Source organism: Gallus gallus, chromosome 6 (assembly GCF_016699485.2).
Source record: "Gallus gallus isolate bGalGal1 chromosome 6, bGalGal1.mat.broiler.GRCg7b, whole genome shotgun sequence".
NCBI lineage: Eukaryota > Metazoa > Chordata > Aves > Galliformes > Phasianidae > Gallus > Gallus gallus.
In genome coordinates, this window is record NC_052537.1 from 9,459,016 (window position 1) to 9,484,002 (window position 24,987).

The window sequence follows — 24,987 nt, forward strand, 5'->3', positions numbered from 1 at the left end:
CTTTAGCTCATCAGGACATACCCAAATACACAGATAAACTTCCACAGAGAAATAGCTTTTTATAAGTGTTATTTCAAACTAACTAAAGTAACAAAGTTCAGTGGGCTCAGACTATATAAGACAGCAGGCAGTAATTGTTACTCCTAATTGATCAAACTGCTCCCTTGACTGTAGCAGTACTGCTGTGTGTTTAAATATATTTTCTGAATGGTACTGTTTCTTTAGCACATTTTAATGTAGTTTTGAATTGGCATTGATCTTTTTTTAATATTAATTGAAGCTCACATCAGAATCTTGAAGCCTTCCTTGATTTCTGTTGCTTTTCAGAAATCTGTTGGGTTTCTTGTGGTTGGTTGTTGTCTCTCAAATATTGTGCCTCAGCTGGGATTTAATATGCACAAGGAGTTAGATATTGAAAATCTTTATTTTTTTCTAAGCAGATCTATTTGACTTTTTCTCTCTCCACTTCAATTACCTTAGGTATTCAGAGGTATGGATTTACACAGAATACGTGGAAGGCTTGGAGATAGAAGAAGGCTTATTTGAATGACTTCTTCAGTATAACTTTAGAGGTGGACTGATTACAAGTGTCACCAGGTTTACTACCACAAATTTTGTGGGCTCCACAGAGGAAGGAGGTTGAAAAGCATGATCCAAACGTGCGCTTTTGTTATGCTTTTTTTCCCCTAAAAGCCTTTCCAAAGAAATGGCTCACAGATTTCTGCGATGTACTTTTCTGTTTAATACTAGGCTTCTCCTGCTGTCCTAGTGGCTTTACTTAGAGTAAAAACTTGGCAAATTTGGAGGTAAGGAGGAAATGAAACAAAATTCATGAGAGGATCTAAATGTTGATATGTGAGCGTTTACTTGAAATGGGAGTAGGTATGTTACGTTTCTTTCCATCAGAGTTGCTATGGTTAGCTGTACAATACAGGGATGAGAATTGTGAGATCTTTCCCTACCTCTCAGAGTGAGTGTCTAGTGACTAAAATTCCTGTATTTCTTCATCTGGATTTTTTCTTCTTGTTCTACATGTACACACTGGGGAGATTTTTTTTTTTGTGGAAATTAACAAAAATGGAGGAAAAGAAATACAAAAGATTCTGAAGTAGGAGGCCAATGAGGTTATTGCTGATTCAGAAGTAATTAAGCACCATGGAAGATAGGAGCAGGATATAAGAATCCCAAAACCTAATAAACAGTCTCATCTCATGGATTTGAATAAAAGGTGCACATCTGAATAACCACAGTTCAGTGGGGACATGGGGCATTCCTCAATCTGCATACACTGAACTCAGTGAAAGGTTTAAATGTGTCAGCTTCTTGAGAGCTACAAGGTTGCTGGGGAAAGAGACCTATTTATTTGTTTCCATTTATGCAGAAGCAAGGTGTTATTTGATGATCTTTTATTAAAGTGGTGACTCTATAGGTATACAATTAAATGAGCATGCTACAAATTACAGATGCTTTAATTTAACTAGTCTATTTATCAAAGCTTTAATGTATTTTTATAAGACATGATTAAACTGTGCTCGAGCTCCACTTATTTGGGCTTATTTCAGAGAACATGAAGTGTTGCTCAGTGCTTTGCACGCAAGACAAAAACAGTTTTGAAAAACAGAGGTTTGTTTTTGATGCACTTTGGGATAGAATGGTGTTTTGAGCATTTAAGCGTTGTGTTAACCACTGTTAACCAGCAGAGAGCACTTCAGTTTATAACATAGCATCTATTCTTAAAAAAAAGAAAGTCAAATTGGGAGAGGCTGGGGCTGGAGTTTTCTTTCTTCCTCTGAGACAGCCATTAAAAAATCACATCTGGGAAAACTAAATTCCTAGCTTTGTTTATTATCAATGGTGTTTGCATTTTGTACAACATACTGCTTAGAAAGTATAAATGTTGTTGTATGCTAATGACATAAAGGAAATTTGAAGGGGAATTTTCTCGGTGGTCTCTGGATACTGTATATTTAAGCTTTGCACCAGATGAGGTACAGTTCCTCAAAAATTTCCAGCTTGCCAGGTTGGTAGAGAGAGTTGTCCTGGTTTAGAGCCTCAGGTTTAGCTGACGCTGGTTCATTTCCAGTGCATGCAAACAATGAGCACTAGGACTTGTGGCTAACACATGGAAAACAGCCTCCATGTGATGGTGCTGTTGCGGTTGCTCGCTGAAATTATTGGTGGAGAATGAGACAAGGAATTGAAGCAAATGACATGGCATATCACTGCATTCAATATTTTTTTCTTTTTGCATCTATGATATGTACACTGGTTGTTGTACTTCAGAAATGAGAGTGAAGGGTGGGAAGGTGCAAGCAGATCGGAGAAGGAGAATTCTAATATTGACCTCAAAGCCCCCTAAACCAACCATGATTGTCACTTGACACCTCTGATGTGACGAGAGTCCTCAGAAATGGGAAAATCAGTGTAATGCTCACTCAGCTCAGTAGTATGGTAGCAGTGGATGAGGCTGCTGCGTGATGTCTGATAACCTCTTCCGTATTTCCCTAGTCCACTGTTCCCCTCCCACCTATCTTGATAGAGGGGAGAGATTCTAAGAGTGAGAGTCAATATTGGAATCGTGGATGCCTGAAGAGAGGTATGTGGTAATGACATCAGTGCGATGTCTTGTGAATGACTGCTGTCATGGCTGTTGGTAACACATGAGTTGTGTGTAACGTGGCTTAATGGGCACAGGCTGGAGAGAATTATTACTGAAGTCTCTGACCTCTTGATTTTTCCATTCTGTGGAGTAGGTCAGTGGCATGTGGAAACATGATCTGAAACCTGCCAGTCATGCACACACATGAGGCACGTAACGCTTCTGTGAAAGAGCTGCGTTAGTAGAGAGACTACAAATCCTGCCATAGGAACAGGCATACAAGGGAGGAGCAAGCTCTCACAGGCAGAGATAGTTGTAAATACGTGTTTTGCTGAAATGCTGCTGCTGCTTTTATGAGATGAATAATTAATATTACAAACGTTGAGCTCTGAGTGGCAATTTGCAGCTTCTTTGGATGGAGATATGGAGCTGTTGGAAATGTAAACATCTCATCTAGCAATTTCTTCAGCAGTGTGTTGTGCCTTTTATTGTTTGAATCTGCCTGGGAGTGGCTTTAAGATCCAGTAACCTGATCTTTTATCACTCTCGGAGGCTTCCTTTTCTGGTATGCCCCGATGCATTCAACACATGTTGGTATTGTGCACAACCGGCAATCAGAGCGATTCGAGCTCACTTTCTCTGTCTGCAAGAAACAGCAAATCATCTGCTGGTGAATGCTTCTGACTTGTCAGCCGTCTGCAGCTCCTTTCTGCCTGGCTCATCAACCCCATTTAAGAGACTGGAAGCGCTGTGGATGACCAAGCTAGGAAGTGTTGTCATGATCCTATCTCAGGAGCGAAGACTAGCTAAGAATGAGAATGCTTTATCTTTTCTTTAGAGGAATTGCAGACTGTTTGATGCAAGAACATTCAGTTTCTCTCTGAGGAAAACAGCAAGGCTGTGAGCGATTCAAGTCCGTGCAGGAGGAGCAGAGACTGGCTTTCAACAGCAGTTATTCCGTTACTTGTCTGAGAAACGTCAGCAGATGGACTTTGATTTCAGGGCTGTGAATATTTGCAGTGGCTTTGCATGTTGGAATACAAGCAGTGATCTCTTTTACTCCCTTTCCCCTGTATATTTACCTGCTGAAAAATGAGTGAGGAAGCAAAGGAGAAAAATGCTAAGCCAGCTCACAGGAAAAAGAAAGGAAAAAAGGTAACTCCCTATTTTGACACTCTGCTGTATCGGTTTGTTGGCTTCTTTTCCTGTTTTGTTTTCCCAGTCATTTTGTTTTCTGGGCAGTTTGCTTCTGGATGTGGAGTGGCTTTGGTTAATATGCTTAGAATGAGGATGACTGTAGAATTGAGATGGTTTTTGTTTATGCTAGATGCTGATGGGTGTGTTCTCTGCTAGAATCAGTCATACCAGCAGAACTCAGTTATTTTTATTATATTTAAACATCTGAATGTTAATATAAGATAATCATAGAATTTCACTGTGGCTGTAGTTTTCCTTGTGCATTCCAAAGGCAGGATTAGCAAGTAAACAGTATCTAAATGAAGCCTTTTCCAAGCAAGAGGCTGATAATCAACATGTGCTCTTTTAAATGAATATTATGGACATCGTTGAAGAAAGCAAGTTTTCCCAGCACTTTGCATTTTTAAAAAGTGACACTTCAATCAACCTTATATATCATGGGGGAAATGTTGTGGTTAAACCAAACTCTGGAATAGAATTCAATTTTCTGTGGAGCTAATTTATGTTATGCTTAAAGTCTTTTGCCTGAAACTGTACTTAGATGGATTTGATGTATTATTGCTTTCTGTGTTGCATTTCTTGCTTTCCTGATATCCACTGAATTTTCCTCCTCCCATTTAGAAATGGTTGATTTTTTTTGTGCCGGATTGCTAAACCTAGGAAGTTGACTTCTTCAGGTTTTTTACTTGTTATAAATATTAACTCGCTGTATTAATTTATAATGCGAATTACCTAAAACTGCTGTCAGAAAATGCATCTGAAATGTTGATTATTGCTGTGGAGAATCTGTTCAGACTCCCACCCTTTATTTTCTGAATGTGCCTTCTTATCATATGAAAGTGTATGACAGCCTCATAGTTAATCAATTTCCTTGGTGAAGGATTTAATCAAGATTGTAAAAAAAAAAAAGTGCAAATTAAATCAGATTGTCCACTCTATCTTGCTAGAAATGAAAAGAGCAGCTTTGGAAGGGAAGCAGGAAAAAAGATAATTTTAAAACACTTTCAATGGTAGATTAGGATACCTTCCTGACATACTAAAAGCATCCATCAGACGTGATACATTGCCTCAGGGATAAAAGATTTGTCTACAGCTAGATTCTGGGATGGCGTTAAGCTTTGAACATGCTAATATTTTTTACTCGATTTCATGAACTATTTTTATGGCATTTAGCAATCTAACTTGGTAGTACATAGCAAATTTTATTACTTCAGCTTGTGTATAGATTTGTCTTCCAGATAATAGCCAACAGAACAGTCTGGGCAATGTAGGATGGTGCCAAGTTTGGAGTCTCACTTGTTGTTCCAGCAGTGGCTGGTGCTGTTTGTAGCTTCACCTCATGAAAGGTGATGTTCCACCTGTGGGCAGGAGCTACAGCTGTTGTGTCCAAATCCACCATCTACTGACTGGTATGGTGTCATTGCTCTTAAGGGAGGGGAAAAAATGTCAGACTTGTTTACGTTTATGAGTTTTGGCTGTGAGCGTTGAAGGCCAATGGCAAAATGATGCTTTGTGAGGTAATGGCAAAGCCTGCTGTATTGCCTCGAACCTTGGCTGCATGAGCTGTAGCGAACATTAGTGCGTGACTGCAAACCATTAGATTTCAGTGGGGAAGAGGCTGGAGGTGTTGTTCTACTGTTCTATTTGATTTTTCTTAATGCTAATGGAATTGAGATTGTTGCTGGGTTATGCTGTATCAGGGTTAGGTGTGTCCCTCTTGACCAGTGCACATCAAGCCTGCTTACGTGTCACTGTTAAACACAAGCTTGTGCCAGAACATTCCCAATGGAAAGGAAACTATATATTTTTTTCTTATTCTCTGTTTAAAAAAAAAAAAGAAAGGCAGCAGCCATTTCTTCTGGTCCTTGCAGAATTTTTCCCTGCTGGTCCTAGCAGAAATTTTCACTGCTTTTCACAATTCACTGGGGAGGCGGTTCAAATTTATTGTTTTGATTCCAAGAATGAATCTCTAGATGGTCATTTAAGAAATCTTAGTTAATTCAGGAACGTTCTCCAAGCAGAATTTGAACAAAGGTTAGTTGGCCGTATACTCCTGACCCTGATGAAAGCTTAACTGAGTGTATGATTCCAGTGAGTTATGCCACCTGCCCCTCCTAAAAGTATGTATCCTGAAGTGGGTATTTTCATGGCCTTCTTGCTGTTCCATTCAGATAGTTGCTTTCTTGGTAGCTGTTTCCTCATATTTGGCATTTCCCTTATCTCCTGTCTTATCGTTAGGGCTGAGTGGTGGCAAGTCTTACTTCTGTTCTTCAGCTGCTGAGGTGCTTGTTCATATCCCATCCTCCCTACATCAACTCCTGGTTTTCTTGTTCTTTTGCAATTTCTGAGCAAGGCAGCAAGGAAATAAAGATACAGAAAATAGCGATGGAAAGATCACACTAAAACTAGCAGTTTTCCACTGCTAAAGGAAAACTACACTCACTGTGCTCTGAATTGCAGGGTTCGATCACTTAGTGGAGGGTACCACAAAAATAACCATTAACTTGGGGAGTGGTGTCTCACTTTTGAACATGAAGTCATACAATAACTGTACTGTACATCTAGAACAGGCTGGTAAAAGCAGATTGTTTGGAAGTATGTTAAAAATCTCAGTCTAAACTGAGAGGATGGATATAAGCATATAGGGTGGCGATGCTGGGATTTATTTTAAAGGGTGGGCAATTTGGAAGAAAGCAGAACTTACTGCATTTAGCTGTGTCATATTAAGTGGGAATACACCTTTCAAAGGATGGTGAAGGTTACCACACCAATATTTCTTGCTGAGGTTAGGCGGAACAGGATTAACCCGGATGGAATAGGAGGCCTAATTAGCTTTTCTCCATTCCATCCCTCAGTGTTCCTTTTGAGCAGCGGCCTGTGCGTCTTGCACTTGAGCATCAGTTGTCCTGCTATTTCCAACCACGCTCTTACAGAGTCAGTGTTTTGAAGCTGTCAGCTTGAATCCCTAGGCATTATGGAGTGGTTTTATCTTGTATGTTTGTGTCATCACTTCTCAGTAAATTTTGGAATGTCAGTGGTAGGAGAATGCTGAACTCAGTTGTCACTAGAGATTTAAGATGTCTTTTGATTTTTAACAAAAGAGAGGTGTTGTTCTTTTCCCTTCTGCTTTGAACTACCAGTATGAAATTAGCCATGATAATGCTTATGGTCCTCTGAAACTTCAAAAGATAACCAGAAGTGCGGGAGTAAGAAATAATTTTGACCACCTCAAAACTTCTGTAGTGTAAGATACTTTTCCATTTAATTTTAGTCATCTGTTGACCACCATTAAGTTCTAAGTAGTGGGAACTTCACATTAAACTTTAATTCCTCAAGTTTTACTAGAAATGCATGTTTTTGTTTGAGGAAATCTTGTTTCCTTCTTTCTCTGTCCTCTCTAAGATCTTCAAACTGCACAATGAATGTTGACAATGCATCTCATGACACACGTAAAGCACAAATTGACTGTGGAAATTCTGAACAGAAATGTGTAAAAAGAGTGCTTTCTTGAATGCACACTTGTGAGATTTCATGCTGAACTCTTAATCTCATTCTAGTGTAACTTGTTTTAATCCACCTCACTGCTTTATTAGACACCAGTCACTGTGATCTGATTTCAACTTTGTTTCATTGCTTTCTGTAAGATACAGATATGACATACAGAGAGGAACAAGCTGCTTATGCAGCAGATTGAAAATCCGTGCTTGGTGTCAGAATATTTATGGTTGCCAGTGCTGTGATTTTTGGACTAATAGGATATCTATCAAAACATCTTATGACTGCAGCCTAGGTTCACAGCACTGGGAATGCACCTGAGATTTCTGTCAAGGGTGTATTAACTCTGTGGTAACTCCAAAGTTTGACTTGGCAGAATTGGTGGCTATCTTCAGTGAGGAGTCTTGCATTAATATACAGAGCTGGAAATCTGAACAGCAGCATGCCTTTACTGGGACGTGAAGCTGCAGGGGACATTTTTATGGGGTAGAGGCTGAAAAGTCAAATGTTCTCTTGGGTGTGGTGACCCACACTACCCACTGTAGTTTAAAAAAAAAAAAGTTAATGGTATGGAAGAGTCTCTGGTGGAAACAAGATGAAATCATAGAATAATTACGGTTGGAAAAGACTTCTCAGATGATCTAGTCCAACTGCCATCCTATCACCACCACTATCGCCCGCTAACCAAGTCTCTAAGTGCCACATCTACATATTTCTTGATCCTTTATAACTAAGACCTATTTGTACTAAAATAACATCACTGACTTTAGTGAGGACAATATTTGGAGCTTGAGGTCTTGGGATTTCATCTTTCTTTGATCAAATGATCCTTCTGTGTATGTTTACAGCGGGACTTCTAGTGGTCATGACTCAGAACCAGTGAAATCTTGACAAGATGAGAAACGGTGTTTTGTTTCTGTAGTGCATGGTACTTTCAAACTTCTTTTTTCAAAGCTGTCTCTTTTGCAACCAGATCTACTGATTTCATTGTCACTTTAACAGTGTTTATCTATGTTCAGTTCTTATACACGTGATCGTTTGCATAGAGTATTCACCACTGCTTAATCCCACTCGAAGTGCTTTTTGGTAATGGTAAAGATAGTGATCATAGTAAACACTTAACTTTTTGGTGATGTTTAATTTATTCATTAAAGTAACTAATTACTTGAAGTGCAAGTTGATTTCTGAATCTAGGTTGTTCCTCAAAAACTAAGAAATAAGGATCTTCAGTGTATGAAATAGAATGTAGAAAGCCTCTGGAAGGAGCAAAGTCACGCAAATAAGGCTTACCCTATGTTGTAACTTTGGGATACTGCAGACGATAAATGGTTTTCGTAGACTTGAATTTGGCTATATTGTGGTGGTCTTAAACCTTAAGTCAAGACATCCTCTGCAGAGAATTTAATTCAGTAAGACGATAAATAGATTTGTTTTCACCATGCTTGCCAATTGCTATTTCTTCAGCTTTTAATTTGTTTTCCTGATAGATTCTTAATCTCGCATCTTCAGCAAATATATTAAAGAAAAAAACAAAAGGTCAAAATATACTGATTCATGTCATCTTAACTGGGAAATCACTATCATATGTAGTAATCATGATTTTTACTTCCTTTCTATCAGATTGAAACAAAATAAAAATATATGATAGCAAGTTATGTATCTTATTCTTTTGTAAAGAATCATTTTACGTACTCACAGTTCGTGGAAAATATGCTTTCTAGTTGACATTTACCTGGGTCTAGGAGCTGCTGACTAATACTTTGACTAATACTACAGAAGTTGGTGAATGATGTTAAAAATTAAGTAGTTTTCAACATAATTTGCTCAGTAGATGAGTAACAGAACTTGTAATATGTGTAAAAATCACTCAATTTCTTGCTTTTTTTTTTAAAGAAACTTGTCGTTTAGGAGAGAATATGAAAATGAGGGAGATTCTTAGATATTGTGACATAAGGTCATCCTAGAGTTTTTGGCTTTTTCCAGAAAATTCAGAGGTTGAATGCTCTTGGCTGTTCTGAAGTATGGATCCGTAAAGTATGAGAAGGGCAACTCTGTTCAAGTACTTTTGCTGATTATTATTTTTTTTGTCTCGACTTCTCTTCATAGTAAATTGCATTCATGTTTAAATATGGAGAAATAACTGTGTTAAACAATTGGTTTCCTTTAAATGGCTTAAACTGTAGGACTTCACTGTAGACTGCTCTTTCCACAAAAGCTTTGCAAGTGAGGTAAGGTATTGTAAAGATTAGCTAGTGTCAAGCTCTAGTCACATAAAAGGGGTGCTAAGGACTGCACAGGATGGAAGTTTGTAAATGGTTGGTTCTACCAGTGCCTGAAGTAGCATGGGATCATGTTGCATTTCCCATAGCTTAAAAAGCTTTGATATTTTTGGTAGTGAAATGTTTTATTACTGTCTTGCAGCTGAATATTGTGGCTGAGACTTAGCCCTTTATGGCAGAGTTTTTGGTTACGGGCTTTTATCATAGTTCACCAAATTCTGCTTTCTGGTGGTGATTTTCCCTTGCTTGAATGAGTGTGTTTCCAGCTGCTATAGAATCAAGGGCTTCCCAGCATCACCTTCTGAGACATTTGTTGCCTTTTCCTCCTTTCATTTCACTGGGTTTCTGAGCTGGTCCTTCCCTCGAATGATCTTGTTTGTTTCATTGTATGTCCTCCAGTAGAGTTTTTGGTTTTTTTTGACTAGAATCTGTTTCTAGGTTGAATCTTTTGTTTTCTCAAGACTTGCATTGTGTTGAACTAGTTAATTTACAGCGAGGTTCCATCTCCAGAATGGAGCCTGTATGTTTTCAACCATATTATCACTCAGAGGACTAAGTTCCCTGTGCCAAGATCTGATTCCTTGGTGGCCTGTCCTGCATGCAGTATAGTAGAGCATGAATGCTGCTGGCAGCACTCAGGGATGGGTCACATGTGGGCCACTGCTGGTGCTTGGCACCTTAGATGGAGGGCTTCCCGTCCTTCCTACTTCAGAACCTGAGCATTGGCAGTGCAGGGTACATTGTTTCCTTCTATAGGCAATTGTTTTATATACAAATTAAATTACTGTTAGATTAGGTTACAGAAAGTGGGTTTGTACTATCAGAGATACAATGGATGAGCTTCAGTTACATACTGTGCTTTTGCAATCATCAGTGGGAAGGAAAGTGATGTAATTTTTTTGCAATAGTCTTTATATTAAACCACTGCGTAAACTTCAGCTTGTGTCAGCTTCAACTCATTTTATGTCATATGGACATTGTCATGTCCCTTTGAACCAAAAAAAGTCTGTGGTTATGAAGGATTTACCTTTTCTAAAGCTGGTGACTAATGCAATTACAAAAACCAGTAGGTCTTAACAATAGCATTTAGGTGGGTGTGCCAAGTGTTGAGATGCTTACCACACTTATGTCTTTTGAATAAAAAATGTTTTCACTCTGAGTTAATCCTTCCAAACAAAAGTGCCTGGATATTTGCATTGCCGTTGCTGGTCATGGGCTCATTCCTTGGTCTGTTAAGCTTCCTTCCACTATATCCAGAGATGATAGTGGAACCTGCAGCTTTCTTTCTCCACTGGCTGCCTCCAGGCAGGAGTAAGGATGATGCTGCAGTTTCAGGGTCTAGAGGGCCAATGCTCTGCAGGATAGAGCTGGCTCCATCACTTTTTTTTTTTGATGTAATGAAGAGATATGATTGCCACTGTAGGCACTTTACGATCTTAATCTTTTAAAAAGTATTTTGGAAACTTGGTTTTGGAAAATTCATTGAAAACTTAAGTCTACTATACTACATCTAGCTGACAGATCTCCCACTTATCAAAAATCTTCTGGCTTTAGCTCTTAATGCTATGGAAAGTATTTTATTAAGCTTGTAAAGGCTAGGTCCTTATTTCAAATGATGACGCTTTTGCCACCTGATCAAATAAAAAAATGTGACAAGTTCTCTTTAGTCAATCTCAAGTTTTGTATCAACCAACTGAAAGTATTTGCCAATTAAACTGAAACGGGGACAAGTTTGGTACCCTTTCTTTCCCAAAGCAGTACAGGGTAAATCTTGCCTTACTCCCTTTAAGCTGAGGAATGGAACTGAATGGAAAACAAATGGGATATTTTGTTAACAATTTCTTTGATATGTAATATATGATATGTAATATGCCATCTTGATACATCTAAACGAAATGCATATCTACTAAATACCTTTAAGACACTTTAAATTAGGTGTCACCATAATTTCAGGTTTGTGCCTACAAGACATTCTGGTTGCTGAGAAATCTCTGTAGCACATCAGCAAACTGTGAATATAAGCAAGGATTTACTTCAGTACTTTTTAATGAGTCATTATTTTGTGAAAGGGAATGGTATGAAGCCACTGAGTGCTTCATGTTATTCACTAGTGTTTTGTAGTTTTGTTTAGAACTGCCTTTTGGGGCAGGGGTGGGTAATCAGTTTTACACGGTATTTGTTATGCAGCTGTGTACTGCTGTCTTGTGTGTTATTTTTCTTTTAGTTTGAGGCAAGGCTAACGCAATGTCAAAATTAACAGATCACTGCAAGCTGCATTCCTCCTATTTTTGGTTATTATGGAATTACGTTTCCTTTTTTTCTTAATGAAATAAGATTGAAAATGAACAGGAACTAAAAAACACCAGCAGTTTGGCTTTACTAGCTGGTACTTATGTAACTTCACTTAATGGCATTTTTATGGAGGGTCTCTTAATGACGGGATGGTTGATACTTTTAATCAAAGTTGCCTCACATAATTCTGATTGTTGGTTTCTAAATGAGAAAGTTAGAATGTTTCTAAAGAGATCCTGAATTAGTTGGTTTCACAGTCCTGTTAAGATGCTTCTTATCTCAATGATTCAAGTGCTACCTGAATTTGTAATTCTCTTGGGCTGAGAGTGGGTAGGGAATGGGAGGACCTGGCTGAACAGGAGGTGGCAGAAACAGGATATCTAGAACTGTCCAGGGTTACATTTCCTTGGTCAGGAGCACAGACAGGACATCACCATCATCAGCTGCCTTTTAGTTTTTCACATCTTCAGCTTGCTTCTGATTTTCTTTTTCCCTATCTACCTTTTGCTGGGTATGTGGTTCAGCTTGTTTGTATACGAAGAACATGTAGCTATCCTGATATTGGGGGCTATCTGATTAAGTAACATTTGCTGAAGCACTTAAAAACAAGAACAATATAATGCGGTGAAGATGAAATGTATCCTGATGGAGGTAATCATTTTAGGTCAAAATCTCAGCTGGATGTGAAACACAGAATATGTGAGCCTCACACAAAAAGTGCTGAAGGGTACATCTGAACCCTAATCTGAATGGACTAGTGCTGTGCAAGTAGGGTACTTTTTCCTCTTCTCCCTGTCCTTTAAACAGTGTTGTGGCTTCATTTACTTAATTGCTTTTGTTTGTGGCTGGGGAGCAGTATCATTAGTAAAGTATTGGTAGTAGAACACCAGGATGGAGTTATAGGGAAAAGCCCTAGTGAATAGAGCAGTGCCAGTTTAGTTTACAAACTGAAAATGTATTATCGAAGATGGTCTGTGTAACACCGGAAGCAGGTTCCACTCATACTGTATTGAATTGGACAGATACGTTCTAGAGAGAGGCTTTATTTAATTGTCTTTTTATATAAAAATCTAAAGGTGAAGATGGCAGTCTACCCTAAACCACAGTGGAATTCAGTTGTTTCACTTAACCAATTACCACAGTTGCTAAACTTGTGCTTTGGAACAGAGTGGTTTCTTATATAATTTTTTTTACTAACATTCAGTTTTTGGATAAGCTTAGTTTGGAACATTTCATGCTTTTCCTATGTCTCTGTTATATATTTTCTGTGCCTCTCCTTTGGATGAATCAGTGAACTGATGAGTATCAGAGACAACAGTAGTAACTAACCTCTTCCTTCAGTACTGCTGTACTGTGCCTCTTATTATAGATCCCTTTTCACACCAGTTGCACATAGCTACCTGGCATTTCCTTGCAGCCTGGTAAGGAACAATAGTCTGTCATAAAAAATATTAGCTGAAGTAGTTTTGAAAGGAGAAAAGTAGGAATATATATTTCTTGGGCAGATGAATATTGTAGCTTTACTTTCAGATAGGAGAGTCATTCTGAAAAATTAGCAGATATCACCTGAATACGACTTATTAATGGGACAACACTGGGAGAAAATAAAGATTTATATTATTTTGGGATATATTTACAGAATGTATAAAGATATTTTCATCCTTTCTTTAAGAAGAGATCAGAAGTAAGGTGAGGATAAGTTACTCTAGTGATAGTTCCAAGTAACAGAAAAAAGACAGCTATGGTATACAACAAGGATGTTCCATCTCCACCAAACTATGGTTTGTTAGCTAATCTAAAACTGCTAGTTTTGCTGCGGAAGACAAAGATGGAAAGAATGGCAAGGATCTTACTACTTTTGGTAATATGATCACAATATAAGAGACGACTTAAAGCAGCCATAGTAAACTTGGGTTAAATAAGGTCTTCACAGTCCTGTTCTTGAAGCACATTTCAGCAGCCAGCTGTATTTTAGATGTACAGTACAAAATAAGTACTCTAAAAACATGAAAATTGTAAGGTGTTTAATTTAAAGATTTAGTAATGCAATAAAATCAATAACTGAGAAACTCAATAAATCAAAGTATCTGATGATCAACTACAGGTAGTGAAAATGAAATCAAACATATCTGGATGTCCATGGATATTGATGAAACTACAGAATAATGAAGTGTTATACTTGCAGTAGGATCTGTAGGAGCTATTTGCTTGAAAATGGCACTTTTGAAAGTAGAATAGCAGAACAAAACACTCACTTATGATGCTATTTAACAGAAATGAAGTAAAAATCTAAGGCTGACTCTGTTCAGGATAACACTTAAACTTAATGTAACTTCCCCTGTTGCTTTTAGGAGTGTAGTTGAATTCCGGAATCCCAACCTTTGTTTTTACTCTGCTCTGAGATGTGCTATATGAGTGATCATGTAGCCACATCAGTTGCAGCCTAACCAGATGTAAACCGGACCTATTAGCACTGTATCACTGGCAAATAACTATTTGGGGGAAAAATTTTGTAGGTTTTTTATATCAAATATCTGTCAGGAAACGAAAAAAGATTATTTCAGGAGAGGCATTTGAAATTTGCTTTAGAAAGTTCCCAAACCCTAGCAATGTGAGTCCTCTGGTGTTGAGCTAGTAATTAGTTAAAATAATCCCGGATGCTGGATTACGTGGGATGAGGACTACTTCTGCTACGCCCCCTAGTGTTGCATTTAAGAAAAAAAAACCCAACACAACATGATTTTTTTTGTTGTTTTTGTTTTTACCTTAATAGTTCCTTTGAGTCAACCTCCTTTTCTCTTACCACAGAATCTAGAGTAGCCTGAGTTAGTAGGGACCCATAAAGATCATTGACTTCAAATCCTGTCTCCACATAGGAACTCCAAAAATTCAAACTGTGTCTCTGAGAGCGTTGTCCAGACACTTCAGTGCTGTTTGTCTATGTTGTTTCATGAGTCCAGCTGCATGCTTTTGTTCTTCTTATCTGAGTCTGGCTGTACAATAAGAGTCCATGAGTACAAATATTCAGTTAACTTCATACTTCCGGATCATCTTTCTTGCACCCATGCAAGACTTAATGCAGGATTTTTCTCTCCCTATCTACTCCATTCCTTTGCATTACACAGATGTATATATTTGTAAGACAATAATGTGAAAATCTGTAGTTCCATTAAATAAAAAGTTCTTTGCAATGAAATAGTTTCCTCTGAGCTGTACAGCTAGCCTTTCTAAATATTCTATTTGCTCGCAATTCCATATGTATGTGTTGGTTACAGTAAAAACTTGAAAACAAAATCAAGATGCTGCTCATCACCCTGACTTTTTTCCACCCACTTCTACATGCATATGGTTGTATTTCTAAGGAAAATCACTTGTGGCAAAACTGACCCCAATGTCAGTGTCAGGTTGGAAGGGCAGTCAGCAGGTCTTTGCAATGGCCTTGACAGGAAAAGCTTCTGCAGATGCAGCATCCAACTGTTCCCTATAGGCAAAGCTCTGAGTGAGAGGGCAGCATGGGGGTGTTTTTATCAGGAGATAGCAAAGAATGATGTGCACACACCCAATTGTAAACTGCAGCTAGATATGCCTCATTTTCTGGGAACTGTATTGTAAGGTACCTATTTATTTGACACTGATGGACTACTTTCAATGTGTACCAACAAATATCAGCGGTCATAAGCGAGAGGATGCTAATAATCAAGATAGTTTATGAGGCAGGCGAACTGGCTGCCTATAAAAAAAAGTTTGTCTAGCTCTAATCTGAAATAGCACAAGAGTGGATATGTCACTTCATGTTTTGGCAGACCATGCAGCACAGGAGGAGCAATGCCTCTCTGACCTGCAGTGTTGCTGGCTGTGGCTACAGCTGTTGTCAAGGGCAGTGGGGAAGGGAAGGACAAGCCAGTCACCTTTCAGGGTTTCCATAGTTTATTAAAGCTACTCCTAAGTACTTTAAAAGTGACTTTTTTTTTCTGCAGCAGGTGATTTTGGGGCAAGGAGGAGGGGAGGATAAGTGGAGGAGGATGGAGAAAGATAATGGGATGGGCTTTTGGGTTTTCATCGTGGGAGTGAGGTGGGGCAGGAGGACAAGAGCCCTCTGCCCACAGTACCTGTCTTACTGCTTTGTTACTGTGTCTTCTTCATAGGTCCTGCATAATCTCTTGGTTCTACTGTTTACTCTATAGTACACTTCTTAGATCCTGGAAAGGATTTGGATGAACTATGGTCAACATATGCATTGTCTCCTTTGTCTCACTTTTATCTTAGATACCAATAGATCTGCCAGATTAGTTTACTACATGATAATATTCTGATTTATTTTTTTAAAGTGTCATGGTAATAGTAACAGATTCAGGAATAAATGCATCTTAGGTCGGTCTTCTCACCTTTTGAAATTATGATGAGTACACTGAGAAATCATAATGAAAAGATCCCAAGTGGTCCTTGTTGTAGAGGTCATGAATGGCCCTTCATCTTGTCTAAGTCTCTGTAGAGGAATATAAAAGGAGAGCAAATTTCAGTGAACAACAAAGCTACTTAGTTACTAATGTCTGCATTTCTTCTTTGCAGTCTTTTAGCCTTTCCGTAAGGATGCTGTATCTTGTTTGTTTTTTTTAGTGAATTTTATTTTCAGGATGACGCCAAAGGCATTACTTTTTCAGTTTCATTTTTATCTTGATACGGTAATGTGTATTTAATCTAAAAGACTACAGCATTTTTTTTCTAGACATGATTAGTCAACCACATGTATGGGAAAGTTCTAGATGCCTGCTTTTATTTTAATACCTACATTACAAAGTGATGAAGAAGATGCTATACTGAAATTCTTTCTTTGAGTATGTCATAGCCCTTCAGAATCTGAAGATTGTAGTATAACAAACATAAGAATGAAGTTGGAGAAATACCTGCTTGCAGCACTCAAATATTGCTTTAAGCTGTAGCAAGCTTCTCAAATCTGGCCTGAGTGTCCTTAGAAATGGAGTGATGACTGATGCATAATGTTAATGGCAAAACTTATCAATACAGTGAAACTTGAGTACGTTTGATGTCAAACTTCCATGCTCATTTTTCCTTAATAGATATCTTTGCCACCTGAGATATTTTTAATAGTTAAATATTGACCTATCTTATCAATGCTGAACCATATGTAAATAGTTAAAACTTTTAAGATTACTTTGCGATTGATTAGCAGGAATCCCTATTGAATAGGGAGTCTGAAATTCCCCTTCTGTGGAGGGGAGTGTTCACCTGATTGTTTTTTAACAGCTGATGGAAGGAATAGCGAAATAATCGCAGTGTGTGCTGTGATTCTGAGGTTACTGTTTAAAAATCAAATTGCAGTTTTGCTATTTCAAGGGTTTATTGAGAAAAGATCAATTTTGTTACCCTGTGTCCTTTGGAGGAAAAAAAAAAAGAAGCAAAACTGTTCTATCTCTGTATCGGGTTGGTGGAGAGAAGACAACGGTATGGACCTTATTTCTTTTTCCACTGTTAAGTGAAAGGACGATACTACTGATTTTTCTTGAAGGGAAATTAATATTTTTTTTAAACAAATGAGTTCATACTCGTAACCAAATAAGGAATTTGTTTGCACCTTTTTCAGATGTTCTCCTGGATTTGTAAAGAAAGGGAATTCAGATACACACGTAATATTTGGGTATCTGTATAGTCTACCTAACAAGTGCTGGAAAGGTGAGGACAAAAACTGAAATATTTGAGCTTGTGCATTTTCTTGTTTCTTTTTAATTGTAACTTAATCTAGACAATAAATAAGCAGTAATACATTGCCTGTAAAATATGGCTTGGGGGTCTTATGTCAAGTGCAGTTAGTTTTTTGACTGCTAATATTTGCCACTTCTGCTTGAAGCCATTTCACAGCTGGGAGGCACAGGACTCATTCTAAAATAGGCAACAAAATGGTAATCATGGGGGGTTAGAGTTGTTATGCAAAATGTTGAAAACCAAATCTAAGCAAACAAAAAGCACCGCACAACCATTAACTACTGCATAAAACTTAAAGAAATCAAGATTTCTAGTGAAATGTGTTTAAGCAACAAATACTCCAAAGGCTACCTTCAAATGGGATAGGGCAGAATACAAGTCAAAAGTATTGGTTTGTAAAATAGAGCATATGAATTTTTGCCCCTACAAAACGAATGTAATTGAATGCTACAAAAAAGTGTTTAATTTAGTCTCATAAAAGGGACTAGTATTGAATATATATTTCTGTAAAGCCAAAATGCTCAGAAGGCAAAGTAGGAGCAGAGATTATGGAGTTTCCAAGTGTTAGCACTCAGCAGCTTTGCTAGAGAGTGGGAGTTGCTTGTCTGTTCAGCAGTTTCAAAATCAGGCTACTTACTTAGCCCAACATAGCCCATGTAGTTTTTGAAATGCATCACAGCCCAGTTTTGTGAATGACTATTACAATACTGGTACACCATTCTTTGCCATTCATAATGTTAGGCATACTGCTGAGTGCCTGCACAGATAAATCCAGCAAAACTAGGAATGGACTTATAATTAGAATGTGGGGAAAGGAGGAGAGAAAGTAGCTATTTGGGACGTATTTTCACATTATTTCAGGAAACGTGTGATACTTCCATCTGCACCAAAGCAGTATCTGTTCTCGGTCTGTTGGGAAGGGCATGACTGAATGTTCTGTTGAGCCTCTCCTCTAGGCAGCTTCTATCTCCAGTAACCTCTCCCCTTACTTACCTCTCCCCTTACTTGGTAGTGTCAGCGGTATGTCTAATAAGCTGAATCTAGATCTCTGCTGTAGTTAGTCATGTACAGAACAGGAGAGGCTGAAAGAATCAGTTGTAGTGTTGGCTTGATCTTTTCAGGAATTTTACTTTTTTTTTAAAAGTATTCTATCATTACTGCAAGTTGTCTTGCAAATGTTTCACTTTTCATCTTGCTGCGGGTCTGCATTTCAGCAGAAAATATCTTAAAGGACTGGATGTGTAAGTGCACCAATGAAGTGTATTTTTTAAAAAGTCGCAGTGATAAGGATTCCAAGTCTGAACTATTTCCACTTTATACCTGTGATGCTGAATGTACAATGAGGTGAGACAGGAAAAAAAAGGCAATTGATTCTGCAGGTTAATTAGGGACTAAGGATATAAGTGGCTACTTCATTCAGAACCACACAGAAAAGAGTAGCCTTTTGCATTATTTTATCATATTTCCTAACTAAATAATGTTAATGAAGATGCTGCATTAATGACAATAGTGAATGATTCTGTAGTTTATACCAGGAGTGGTGAGGGCTGTTTAGTATTAGGTGGAGGGCAAGTTCAACCCTAGTTGAATTGCAGTCTTTTCTCTAGCATCAGTATTTGAAATGATGCCATCTTATGCAGAGCTACTTACAACGGCTGTACTGTGAAGATGATGCTATGTGAAAGTATTTGAGGAGCATTCCCATTGCTCTTGGTGAGACTGGGATAGTGGAAATCTACTGGGATTGAAGAAAGATTATATGAGCAGGAGAACCCAGGCCCATGGGTCATATGCTAGCCATTGACTGAGCATAAGAGTCAACGTAGTTCTGTGTACAATGAGCCAGACAAGCTGTGCTACGCTACTGATCTGGATCAAACACTGAGGGGAGCAAGTAGAGAAGTCCTGGCTACTTTCCTGGTTAGATGGATTGCACTTTCCACACGATAGGTATGTGGAATAGCCATGTGAAGTACAAGCAGGCACTCAGTTCTCATGTCTGAACCACAGTCATGAAAAGCTGGAAATTACTGTGTTGTAGAATTGAGACTGTCTTGAAATTTTATGTAGTCTGATTCATTTTATCCTTGGAACATGCATACCCTGTTGGAATTTTTAAATAACCCTTGTTGGTTTTTTCATTAAGTTAATGCATATTAATTCATTGCAGAATGAATCATATCTTGATTCACATTGTACACTGCTTGGATTTAGTCACTAACACAGAAATGAAAGTGGTCCAAAAAATAAGTAAATGCTATCTTATTCACTCAGTACTATTATTATGCATTTCTTCTAAGGTCAGGCTTTCACATAATAATAGTAAGATACAAATAAACACACCATTCTTCTAGTCCTTTAACACCAAAGGAAAAATGAATATCAACAAAAAAATGCAGAGCTACTGTATTATTCTAATTATGGTTCAACATTAGGTAGGCAAGATGTCCTTGCTTTACTTCCTAAGGAAACAGCAATAAGCATGGGATGGTGTGGATCCCTGGATTTCAAACCTTTTGTCTTCCCAAAGAAGTGTGTTCTTTGTTAAAATCAATGGACTGGGAAGGAAGCATGGAAACACAGAGCCCTTAGTCACTGTGTCTCACTATTCTTTGCCACAGTAATGCAGTACCAAATCCCATATTTATGTGACTGTCATTCTTCCTTTCCTATAAGGGAAATGTGACTATTGTGCCAGCATGAAAGTGGTTGTAATATCCACATATTACAGAATAGCTTTAAATGATTGTCTTCTGCAGTTTTATACCTGTCCCACCGAGGGCAAAAAACAGTATGCTTTTGGAAATACGTACACTGTATAATTAAGATGTTTTATTCTCTAGCTGTGAATGCAAGTATTTCAAGCTTTTGTGGCTTGTAGGTTCCTAAGGTCTGTGGGACATTCACACTTCATCTGAATGCAAGAGAGCCTGCTAATGGGCTTGTGCCTAAAAAAAAAATCCAATTTGAGAAACAAAATAGTAGTCAATGATTATTTTGGGGGAGTTGGGATGAGAGAGAAGAGGAAATTTGGGGCATCTACCTTGAAAGTGGGTTATCATCTAAATCTGGAATGCTGTTGCCTCTTTTTCTATATTTATTGCAGTGAAAAGCAGATACATACTGTTTCCAAATCCGTATTTGCCATTCTTTTCCTTTGTACTTGTGATGAATGGATATCAACGGCTACCAAATGTGCGTGGTGTACGAGGACTGGCATAGTAGCATTTGCTGCCCCAGTTGTGGGGGGAGATTCTAAAACAGTCTTTAAAAAGTAGAGACTAGATCTGGTGAGAATGGCAGGATGTGCCAAAATATATTGTCTTTCAGCTCAAGCCATATTTTTAAGTTATAAGTACCTGAAAATCAAGGTTGTATTTATATTTGCTTAACACTCACTGTAATTAAAAGTATTCATGTCTGATTTATAGTTGACATTGTGTTTATTTGAAATTGTTAGGGACACTGAGACACTTGGAACTATTAATCTGCAGTATTTATGTGCCTTCATATTTGAGCTATCCATTGAAGTTGAAAGTGAGAATTGAAGAGTTGCTAGGAATATAGGATCAGCCATTCACTGCAGGTTGAGAAATCTGTGGTTTTCCCTTGCAGCTTTGGTTCTGTAACCATCCAGGAAGTAGTAGCTTGCTTACAGCCAGGACCTCTTATGACCTGTAAACATGATATGTGGGTGTGTAACAACAGTGAATTTAAACTCAGCTGATGGTTCATCCGGTGAGGATTTAAATTTTTGACTTATCTCCAACACTTCCGTTGCTTCCCAGGGGGCAAAGGTGCATGTCTCGGGCAGGCTGTACTGAAAGGTGGAAACTACTGCACAACTCAGTCACTCTTTCCAGGTGTTATATTTTAGTGCATACCAGTGGTTCTTGAACATCTAAATACTATCAAGTGATTTGGTAGCTTTGGGGAATTACGTGAGTTCTGTACCCACACATCTTTATTTAGCATTGCTGTATATTTTTTCTCAAAGCATTTATTTCATTATGACTATTTTAAAACTACACACCTTACGACTTTTGAAAATGACTGGTTAAGCAATGTACAAAGTGGCTTTTAATATTACATGTCTCTGGAGCCCCTAAGACAAATTTGGTTGACTCTTTGGAGGAGAACTTTGATTTTTGCTAGAAAATGTATGCATCTCTACAGACCAAATGATTGGCACTTCACTAATTTTAAGTAATTCAAATAATTATAGCAAGCAAATTTGTTCAGTAATGTGATCCATTGCCAGGATGAGCATTAGCACTAATGGCCATCTCAGCAAAATCTTCTGTGGCAGTACAAAATGGCAGGGCTGGCAGCCCATTTTGTGATGAATTGCATTGTGAAATATTATGAGGTCTGTATATTTATGAAGATGCAAGGTACATTCCACTTCAGTTTAAATTTAAGAACCAAACCCCAGGCCTGTTTAAAAACAAAACAAAAACACCCCACCAACTGTACCTCTAAAATGCCTCATTGTAATCCTTTACTCAAGTGCCTCAAATTTGAGTTGCATACCTACATAGAGCCACAACCTCAGCTATGTTCAGACAATATGTGGCTAGAGGGGCTTAGCATTGCTCAACTGTTGGCACGTCCTTTTCAATGCATGAGCATTCTCATCTGCTGTTAGAGCCTGAAAGCCTGATGATAATTTCTAGGGTTTCCTCTCTCTCTGCACCCAAAAAGGTGATCTTTGGTGACACTTTTTATGCTTCATAGCACTAGCTTGTTGCACAGCTGTTAGCGTACATCCTCCCATTTACCAGTGTTAGATAACCAAAGAACTATACATAGAAAATAGCAGGGTGGCTTTTTTGTTGGTTATTCGGTTGGTTTTGTAGGAATTTACGGTATGATGAAGGAACAAACATTTCAAAGCCTGGCCCCTTCGGTGCAGCAGTATCAGCAAAATAATTTGCATGATGCATGCTGGAGGGTGCGATTGAAGCCTGACCTTCTAGAAGGAGCGAGTGCAACTGAGGGTACAAGCACTGCTCTCTGCTCAGCTCCTCAAAACTTGGAAAGAAGAAAAAAAAAAAATCAGAACTGTATTCATTCATGTATTCATTGCAATTTATCAGTTTATTTTGACTACTGGCTGCTATGGATTATAAGTTTAAAACCTTTGAGGAATTGCATTTCAATGTAGTATCTAGATGTAAACAAGAATTTTCAACAGTGTTACTATTTACCAAAAAACCTTACTATATACGGATACATGAATACGTATGGATATATGGGGGAATGGGAGATGTATATTATTTAAGCACCTATTTTATCTATTAAGTCACATCTGTAGAGGAAGGCCTTTAAAAAATGTGTGAAGATGCTTTATCCAACCCTCTCCTTTGCTCTGTATGAAAAGATATTTTTTGTGCCTGAGAAGACCTTTAAGCAAGTGCAAAAACAAACAAACAAAAAAAAATACCCAAAACATTTTCAAATACACATGCTCTGTCTAATAGATACAGGCATTTTTGCTCTGTGGATGCCTGTAGCACATCAGTCTCTTAAAATCTTTAAGCAGGCCGTTTTTAATTTCCTAGGATCACTTACAAGTAGTAATGATATTAATCTATTCATATCCTCTTTCCTCACTTCCTTTGCTTTACAGTGTAAGCCCCTTAATATAGATTGACTGAAGAAGAACAAATTTGTCCTTCTTGCTGTCTGACTGAAGTGCAGTGTGACTGGAGAGCAGGGCTATCGGGAGAAGGATGACCTAATATACTGCAGGCAGGAAGCAGAGCTGATTAGTCTGCTTCAGGGATGCCATTATAGGGTGTGACTGGAGCTGTACAAATATACAAAGGAAGATTTTTTTCTGGTAGAAATAGAGAAATGTGTATGGAAGGGGGAAAAGTAATCTGAGAATGTGTTAATCGATGTTTGATTACTTATTAATATGAGCACATAATTCCCACCAGGGAGTTAACAGGGATCTTCCTTTTTATTGACTTCCCTAATTCAGTAATAGCATATTTTATCCATATGTTAACTTCGTGTGTGTGTGCAGACCAGAATAGTCCATGTAACAGATATAACAACAACTTATCTCAATGTAGTATGGAAACTTTGTGCTTAATCCACTATCTGTTGGTTCAGGACAGAAATCTGAACTAAGATGAGCTTTTGTCTGGTGATCTGGGAGACACTTGTGTTCAATTTCTTTCACAGAGAAGAAACAGAGTATATATTTCTCAAAGCCTTATAGGTCTGGATGTGCAGCTGTAATACCAAAGGGAGATAAAGAAAGCAGTGTGTCTCTTCTTATGATCATTTTCCAGAAGAATTATTTGGTGAATTCAAACTGAATTTGTAATACACTGGGCTGAAAACATCATTTCAAGTAAAGCTTCTTTCTGTTGGATAGATTATTGCATGAATTTATTTCCTGCAGCATTACATATATGCTGTTATTGCTTTAGTGGACACAAGCATATTCAATATTAGTCTGTTAAGCATTCTCATCTTAAGGCCAAAGCAAAAAGCAAACAAACAAAAGAAAGCACCCAACATTGGGTCTTCAGTGCCAATTGCAAGCAGAGTTAACTAAAACCAAGCTTGGTTTGACTTGATTATTTTTTCCATCACTTAGCTTTTTTTTTTTTTTCAGCCATAGATTAATCTTTGCAACAAACATCTGAATTTAAATGTTGCAGTTTTGATGGATTTAGCTTGCCTTCTTCAGTCTGGTAGGACTAATCTGTTCTCAGAAGATTGAATTTTCAGACAGGGCAGCAGAAGTAGAAAGGTTAAAGTAGTAGGGAAGAGACAGTTGATGGTCCGAGAATTAAAGGAAGTAGGACTGGCCAGGGGACAATGATCAGCAAGAGGGGAAGCTTAGAGGTGGTGTAGCAGCAGTAGAAACAATGCAGTCTGCAAAGAAAAGAGCAGTGTAAAGTAGCACAGAACTCCAAAAAAGGCTTAGAACTATCAGCAAGCTTGCATCCTACCTACATTCATGCAAAATGTAGGATACCTGTTGCTATCTTACAATGGAATGGTGTCCATCCTTTATAGGATTTAGTCTTTTTCTATTACGGTGTTGGAAAGTTGCCACTGACAAAATGTCTCCGTACTGCTGTAACAAGAGCACATGTTGCTGCCTTTAACTTCAAACTATTCAGTGTAACTGGAGCTACATGGTAAATAATAGCCAGAAATACCTGCTTTCTGTCTTTTACTTCAGTTCTCCATGGTTTTAGGTCACTTGATTTGTCTCTGCACTGTTGGGTCTTGAGTAGTTCAGAGTTGCTGTAGTACTGCTTGTGTCATTGCCAATCACTAAGAAGGGAATAAACCCAAGAAGGCTCTATTTGTAGTCTCCTGCCATAACATCTGAACTGCCTTTGCTCACATACAATATAACCAACCAACGAAGAC

At 38.1% G+C, this 24,987-nt stretch overlaps 1 protein-coding gene across 3 annotated transcripts in view; it reads left to right on the plus strand.

Moving 5' to 3' along the window:
- ANK3 (ankyrin 3) overlaps window positions 1-24,987 on the plus strand; it is a 344,913-nt gene that overhangs the window by 51,488 nt on the left and 268,438 nt on the right. Inside the window, exon 1 of one of the 3 annotated variants that reach the window (XM_040702300.2) lies at window positions 2,899-3,754. The exons of the other annotated variants lie outside the window; for them this stretch is intronic. Coding sequence (XP_040558234.1) covers window positions 3,692-3,754 — 63 coding nt within the window. The 5' untranslated portion in view covers window positions 2,899-3,691. Of the gene's footprint in view, window positions 1-2,898; window positions 3,755-24,987 lie in introns of those variants that run through there. 3 annotated transcript variants of the gene reach the window in all.